At 36.2% G+C, this 8,380-nt stretch overlaps 1 protein-coding gene across 1 annotated transcript; it reads right to left on the reverse strand.

Moving 5' to 3' along the window:
* Positions 1-609: 609 nt before the first annotated feature.
* On the reverse strand, positions 610-5,830 carry LOC105343429 (peroxiredoxin-6). The gene is made up of 6 exons (XM_011450809.4): positions 5,654-5,830; positions 4,747-4,903; positions 3,134-3,277; positions 1,248-1,321; positions 1,011-1,083; positions 610-921 (listed from the first exon to the last, which is right to left on the reverse strand). Exons 1-6 carry the CDS (start codon positions 5,737-5,739, stop codon positions 790-792), a joined length of 666 nt encoding a protein of 221 aa, XP_011449111.3. The 5' UTR covers positions 5,740-5,830; the 3' UTR covers positions 610-789.
* Positions 5,831-8,380: the final 2,550 nt, after the last annotated feature.

The raw sequence follows: 8,380 nt of genomic DNA on the forward strand, positions 1-8,380 counted from the left end.
GCATTTTTTATGCCGCTTTTGAAATCCAAAGAATTATGACCAATCCACTATGTAAATTTTAAAAAAAAATGTTACATGTACCTGTGCCTCTCTACCTTCGGGATAGATTTCTGCATATCAAATGATCATACATGTACAAAAAAGATATGTTTGTAAAAAAAAAACCTGCCGCAAATGTTATAAAACTTTTGTCACACCTTCCAATGGAGGGGACGCGATCTGTCATTTTACGACTTATTCCAAGGTGGCTTTTAATAGTGCTTAATTTTGGGAGGAAGTGAAACGCTACTAAAATCCAATAAAAGTGTCAATTCAACTTTCGAAGTTTACACTTGAAATTCACGCTTTTTGTCGCTAAAGCTTGTTCAACATGTATAATTTGTAACTCAATCTAATTCTGTAAAACCAATGTAATTTTCCAATTTGGAATAATTCTTCTGTTACAAAAAGCTCCTTTATATTTTTACAAAAATGTCTGTAGTTAGAACTTTTTTACTATAAACATTAGATATCATATATATTTCAAATTTTGTCAAAAAAAAAACATAATGAAACGTCGTATTTAAAATACGTTGAAATTCTCACTCTGTTGATTTCCAATCTCCAAGATGATTTTTTTATATGAAATTTAATGAACAAAAATTATTTCCATTCATAACAAAAATACATGATTTGAACAATACAACTGAAAGCATCGCGTTGTTACAGTACTGCGTACATGGTATAATGTCCAAATACACGAATTATTTTTCTGTTTTCCAGAATGGTCTTTATGGAAGCCAAATCTATTTACTCTGGCTGTGGGGTGAACCTCAAGTAAGCCTTGCCCGAGGGTACGGGCTGGACGGTGACACCCTTAGGGAACACCTTTTCTATGCCCTCTTGGGGGATGGAGGGTAAGACCATACACTTGCCTCCTTGCTGAAATTTAGAGACGATTTTCATTAAATAAACTATAAACTTCAATTACATTTACCAAGACAAGTTAAAAATGTATGCAGCACACAAACCTGCCATCCCTCGGGTGTTGCGACTTTTTTGTTCATTGTCAGCTGGAGGGAATCGATGACTCTCAAAATTTCACTGAAAGCATTTGACATTGTGTACTTAATTAAAGCATGACCTTACAAATTCCTGAATAGAAAAAAAAAACTTTGGACTACTAGAAATAAAGTTTAAAATGTTCCTTGTAATATAAATACATTTTAATTCATGGATTTTCAACTCTAAATGTCTTCACAACTCACGCGAAATTTCGGCCAGTGGTTGCTGGGTAAAGCATTGACAGTTTCAGTTTCTTGTCGGGGCCAATGATGAATACCTGCAATTCAAATTCAGTTTACAATTCATATGTGTGGGGGGTATTTTTTTTTTAATTCATATGATTTAATCATTATATTTACAAACATTTCTATGCACAACACGTGATTTTATTTTCGATTTTTTTGGGACAAGTGCTAGAAACTAAAATGCTAAGGAGACTACAAAGTAATAGTAAGATTATCAGATATTTCTATCGAAAATTTTTGGGCTTTTCCGAGAAATTGCTACTGCAATTACACGCCATCCAATTGCAAGATTTTGTTTCAAATAGGGTCATACGACATTTTAATATAGGAAAAATTAAATTCAAATATCTTATATAAAGGACTGAACGGCATACACAGTGTACTTAGTACTTATAATGGTATTTTGAATGACACACGTACATGGTACTATACGTTTACATGATAACATGTTTATGATAAAGACATTGTTCTTCATATCGAGCCATTCACCTTACGATGTATGTGACATTATAGGTAAAAAGTTCAGAGGCGGATTCAAAGAACCCTATTCATCAGATGTCCGTAATCATATACATGTAGACTAATATATATCAAGGTACTGAAGAACTGACGGGAGTTGATTTTGTCGATGTTTATTTATTTTAAAATCAATGATACATGTATGTTATTTTGCTTGACAAGTACGCGTAGTTTCTTATTTGAATTACGCACATTTTTATAATATGGATTTCTCGACTTTTTCGACAAGAATGCCGAGAAACCCCCATATGAGTCATGTTAAATAATATTTAAAGATAAAATTAATTCAATCAAACTATGTATCAGTAATAGAAATATTTCTCGAAAATTGTATGCATCCAAGCAATATTGAACTTTATTCTCGTTCAACCAAACGCTCGGCTGACACCGTAAATCTCCGACAAGGATTCACGGGGACAACCGAGCGTGCAACGACGATGAACGAGACTATGTTGAACTCTGGCGTAGGAATACATACGACTACAAAAAATATTTAAATTGTTCGTACCATTTAAAATCTGACTATTTTCAAGGTATTTATAAATAAGTTTCCTTGAAAAACAATGCTTTAGCATACATTACATCGAATTCATCAAATATTTTCAGAACTACGTCTTGTCAGCAGCAATGATTTGTGCTGAGGTCCAAACACTGTTTCACTTTCGGTTTGTCTGAGTAACTGCATAGGAGAGTTGATTAAAATCAACTCCCAAAAAGTAATTTCCGGAGTATCCAACACATGTGAACTTAATACTGTAGATAATATTCACTTACTGCACGATATATTAAGTTATTACACGACATATGCACTTATTGCACAGGGGCGTAGCTTCCATTGTGGCAATGAGGCAACTGCCTCACTAGAATTTTTTTGACCATCAATGGGATTTTCCCTCCCACGTAGTAGAAATTCTTCCTTTTGTAAATTTAAGAATTAAACAAATCTAACAAATAAAAATGTTCATTCATCGAAAATATGTTAGAAGTTTTATTTTATTGTCGTATACTAGTACACATTTATGAATTATAAAGAATTCAAAAATTGAGTACACGACAATCGTGTGAATAGATGCTGGTCTGAAATGTAAAATAACAAAACTTCGTTCAGGACAATGGGTTTTTTAACTTCTAAATCCCAAATTCATTTTTCGTAGGAGGCTTTGCCCCCCTGAACCTCCCACCAGGGCCATGCCCTGGAACCGCTGGGGGCCTCAGGCGGCCCCGAGACCCCCAGCCGCAATAAATTTGCCTCACTAGAATATTATCTCAAGCTACGCCCCTGTTGCACGACTCAAATGCGCTTGTAGCACGACATATATACTTACTGCACGACATGTAAGTGGAAGGCCTGCATTGTCCTTTTCGGCTGGATCAACCATGCCCAGTTTCACGGCCAAATCTCGGCTTTTGTCGGAAATGATGGGGTATGGGAGTTTGTCTGACGAGCACTTGACGTAGTCTATGATGTCCTTCAAAAAAAAAAACCCAATGAGCAGACATTTTATCATTTTGATTCTGTACATCTTGTATACTAGTAACCGTTTGGCAGAAAACATGTATAAGTTGATATGGGACACTTTGCAGGCACGTAGCATCGTTTTTGAAATCCTAATCAGTGGGGTGGGGCAGGTATACTTTTCACTTCAATTTCACTGTTTATTTCCTTATTTTAAATTCAATTTTTACATGGTCACAGAAAAGGGGGGGGGGGCAACTCCATGTTATTTGAATTTTTTGTATGTAAATTAAAGAAATAAGTTTGCTGCTCAAAAAGTTGGGGGGGGGGGGGGGGGGGGCAGGCCTCCCCCTCCCCGATGCTACGTGCTTGCTTTGAGATATATATCAATGTGGACGGAATTCGATATTTCAAATACATTAATAGTTTTAAAGTATTGATTTGTATGTATTTGACTATTTGACAGTGAAATGCATTTTGAAAATTGCTATGACGGTGAAAAAAAAGATATGTAAAAGCCACAATAAGTATCGAATTCATCGGTTGCATATCAGTAGCTGACACGTTTTTTTTTTTACTATTTCAGCTTAGATTTAACGTATTACATCACGCTGTTAGACAGCAAAACTGATGCAAATAATGTATAAAGTTATGTTTATTTCGACAGAAAGTAGTCACAACAAGGAGGTGTCCTATACCTCCTTAAGCAATCCGATAAAACGCGGTACTTGTCAAGCACCCATAGTTGTTGGTGCGACTGATACATTATAGTACTCGTCATTGGATCAAGCCATCAACATGATAGTGGTTTTCCACCATATTCAAGGTCATTTGTGTGGACTTGAGGTCCGTATCTAGAGGTCTTACTTAAGATCGGTGACCTAAAAACAGGGTAATGGGTCTACGAATTGTGGTAAATACGCCTATCAATTTCACTGGAAAAAAAGGCATCGGGATAGTATAAGTCGGGAATTTCCTAACAATCAATATAAATTATTCACTCTAGAATTGTCAAAACTAAATAGTTCTTTTATCAGTTACTTTATCTGAGTATTACAGTGTACATGAGTATTGTGACTAAAAATTATTTACCACAAACAAACAAATCAAAAGAAAGGAAAAAAAAAACAATTCAGTGTCACTGTTCCAGTTGATGTTTTCTGCAATTTAAAGTTTTGCAATCTGAAATTGTGCTTTAATTGTACGTAACATTTTCACTTTATTCTCGTATATTGTACTTTTTTAAAAATAGAAATAAAATGTTTTCGCTTCGCATTCCTTTCTCGTGAGTTTAAATTTGCTTTCGGTTGTAAATGTTGTGAACGCACACTTTTGCCATCCTTAGTTTCAGGCAATTTTAATCTAGATGGCCGGAGACATTTCGTTTCATTTTAAATTTAAGAGCCGGAGATGGGTCTATACATGCGTATATACGGTACTTTCAAAGTAGGTCAAAATGAATGATCTTAGTCCTAGCTTTACCTTTGACCACCCCTCATGACTGGGGACGTCATCACAGGACAGGGCGATCATCTTCACCCCCCTCTTCTTGAACTCTGGCTCCAGCTCCACGCATTTCCCCAGCTCGGTCGTGCACACAGGTGTGTAATCCGCGGGGTGGGAAAACAGGATGCACCAACTGAAACGACAAATACAAAGAAATATACGTTGACCTACTTTCTGTAATATGAAGGAATCATTATTGCGTGACGGTTGTGATTTTGTCCATTCTGGTCATTTTGAAAAGAATTGCTATATGGATAGGTGGGGTGGAGGCTTTATATTTAATAAAATATAGATAGATTCATATAGATTACGGCCGCCGTCGATCAATATTAAATGTTATCAGTTACAAACTTATTTGGAATGCATGGTTGAGTTAACTTGAAGTTTGTTTAGTCTATCTCTTGATTGAAAAAAAAAAAACAACACGATACATGGCTGCCATTTCTATTATTGCACTCAAGTCCAAATTAATTGTTTACCTTTCCTAAGGTATACGCGTGTCGTACAGTGTTATTAATTAATTACAACGAGACAAGATAAAGCTTTTTAAAACACAAAAATCAATACTGCAGTAACATTTTTTCATTCATTACATAATCTCCCAGCTAGTCGCAGCAATAATCCGTGCAAAACCTGTGGTCCGTTTATGCAGTAGAGATAAATCTCATGTTTAAAGTATCGCATTTAAATTCGCGTGTCGCAATGTAGGACGTTTAGTAGGGATTACATAATTACCCGGTCAATATTACATGCACTGCTTACTTAAAAAATAATAGTTATTCTTACTTTACACTAGTGTGCACAAGTTGAGCTCATCATTGTTACGACCGATAGTGGCAATTGCGTAATACGTGTACATCCTCCCCGCCATTGCATAACTTACCTGTCCCCAATAAAGTCATGGAATTTAATCTTTCCAATTGTTGTGTCAGCCTCAAAGTTTGGGAAAGTATCTCCAAGATTCACCATTATGAACTGAGTCTTGTCGCTAGTTATGGAATATTCTACCCCGTATGAACGTGCCTCGCTGATAAGTAAACCCAATAAATGTATGGTGGCCCACTAAATCTATAATTACAACAAATTTGTGTCAAATCCCGTAAAAGCTATGTATTTAGATGGGAGATGATCGTGAATACACTGATCGTGGTTTACGACGGCATGAAGTGTACTGTACCGAACTTTTATTCGGATATTTTCTTCTCTACAAGGTTCTCCACACACCTAAGTTAAGTTCTGTATACATACCCATTCTTCTAAATTACTTAATGATAGTCTAGCATGTGTTCGACTCGACAATGACAGAAAAAAATCCAATTTGGGGAAAAAATAAACTTTTTAAATTTTACAGCTACTCTTACACCCCTGCCTGCGAATATTATTGTCATTTAAAATTTAGACCACGTGGTTTTATTTGACCCTTTCAGTTTCGCAGTAAAAATTATGCCTCGTGTTTATAATCTATTTCATAGAATCTTGGTATTTGTAATCAAAAATAAAATCTATAGGTTTACATCTCCGCTAGTTAAGGGTTTCCGATACATTACGCTACTCATAAACATGGAGGTTTATTGATTGTAAACTTTATCTTCATTAATTGGTGGATAAAATGTTTTCTGGAAACAAATGTGACAATACAAAAAATTAGTTTTTTTCTGCTGTTGCATTAGTTAATATGACTTAATAGAGATCCCCCGAAGGTTAATTTTCGATCCGCGCCTGACCTAGTAATAGCATCAATAGTGAAACAGACTATACTTTTTTATGCAGAGTGTTCCTTGAAAATGGCTCGATATACTAGGTTTTTATGCAAAACAGACACCCATTATTTTTTTAAAAAAAAACATGGTATTGCACACTACAAGCTTCAAACATGGCTATGATTTTATTAAGCAAGTCAATGTTTATATTTTCAACCACGCTACACGTGGTTGAACACGAACAATAACTCTGTTCTGAACATCATCGTTTAATGTTAATAATCGCCAGATGGTGATATAAGACATAGATCTTAAAAGATTTTCATGTTTTAACATAAATCAAAGTAGGATATGATATGTAAACGACCAGTACTTACGTATTTTGAGAATATTATCCGAACACTTATACTTCCGCTCGAAATTTCACAGGAACTGAACGAATCTCGATGAAGTCTCGTGAACTTTCATTCGAGCACCTCTGGATTTATTACATACTTAGCAACGATAAAGAAAACATTCCGAACACATTCGCAGTTCGTGCGGTATCCTAATTCGAGACCTGCGGGTCGGTAGATCGAAACTACACACATTGTACCACGGAAGTAGACACAAAAACTGTTTCACAATGCGTTAAAATCGCCATGTTGTGACGTACTACCATAAAAAGTAGAAGGCACAGGGTGTCGAGGATCTTTAAGAAGTTCAAATGCGTTCACATAGCTACTGACAAAGCCGAATCACGCGGCAAGTTTCAATCATTCAAATTGTACGCATATGAATATATACATGTATGCATTCCTTAACATTTTTAAAACTGTGTGATAAGGTTCATTCAAATATATGTACATGTACCTACATTAATATGTTTTCTTAATATCTACATTGATAAATGGGTCATAATCTGTACAATTCTAGATTTCTATGCTTATTTTTTTTTCCAATTCGATCGAATCTTGGCGACACTGATGTAACGACTAACGCCAGACATTGAAAAAGAAGACTTCATTAATAATCAATAGGAAGAATTGGCTGTTACTTATATGAAACGTACAAGTACGGATCAATGATCATGATCATTTGCTTAATTATACGTGATTCAATGCGATAAAGTTTAAGGAATAAGTATTCATTCTTTAAGTGTTATGAGGTGATCAAATACGGCAATCGGAACGTCACTCGGCCTTTTTCGTAAAGTCGACTTGACGGAAAAGCCGGGGTGATGTTCCGATTGCATATACGGCTTTATGATGAATTTGTTCACATCTGACCGTATTTTGTCAACTCATAATTTTTAATGTCCAATTCTTTGTAACATATACATGTATTTATAAAATGGGGTGTTGCTAATGCCTTGTCAGCCAGGCCACAAAATTTGTCTCGATTGAACGACGGTTGTACAAACATGGGAGCTGGGTTGCTCTTTGAATTAAATTATCTCCAACAGCCACAGGGGGGGGGGGGGGCAGACCTTCCGACAAACCTTATTCACAGACTTATATACAGGAGAGGCAAACGCAATCCCTCCCCCGCCCTGTATCTAGGTACGACTGTGGCTGGACGTCGGCACTCCTATAGGGTTCACTAGCTGTCCTCGGTTCATGCTTGAGCTGCAGAATAAAGACTGTCTTGTACCCCCAAGTCAGTGCATTTTGCATGTTGTAAACGTGTCAACGCCATGAGCTCTCGGCAGGAGAGCGGTCAATCATTAATTATTTCGCATCGGGAAGTTGCCGAGAACCCAACTACGCGCCACGAAAAACTTCGCCACGATCGCCTTCATTTAAACAATGAAATACTTTCTTTAAGGATTCATGCGGGTTATGAAGGTAGCGATCATTGCATAAAAAAAATTAACATTACCTGCTAACGCGGGTTACATGTATGTATTTTTTTCAGCGATGTAGCCACCA

This window comes from Magallana gigas, chromosome 2 (assembly GCF_963853765.1).
Source record: "Magallana gigas chromosome 2, xbMagGiga1.1, whole genome shotgun sequence".
Classification (NCBI taxonomy): domain Eukaryota; kingdom Metazoa; phylum Mollusca; class Bivalvia; order Ostreida; family Ostreidae; genus Magallana; species Magallana gigas.

What these genes read in the sequence shown, in the direction of transcription:
- LOC105343429 (XM_011450809.4), bottom strand. Translation starts at nt 5,739, where the DNA reads ATGGTGAATCTTGGAGATACTTTCCCAAACTTTGAGGCTGACACAACA. An exon ending in CATGACTTTATTGGGGACAG is followed by an intron (nt 4,904 to 5,653) that starts GTAAGTTATGCA and finishes TTGTCGTTTCAG; the next exon opens with TTGGTGCATCCTGTTTTCCC. An exon ending in TTCCACTTACATGTCGTGCA is followed by an intron (nt 1,322 to 3,133) that starts GTAAGTATATAT and finishes TTTGAATTGCAG; the next exon opens with GTATTCATCATTGGCCCCGA.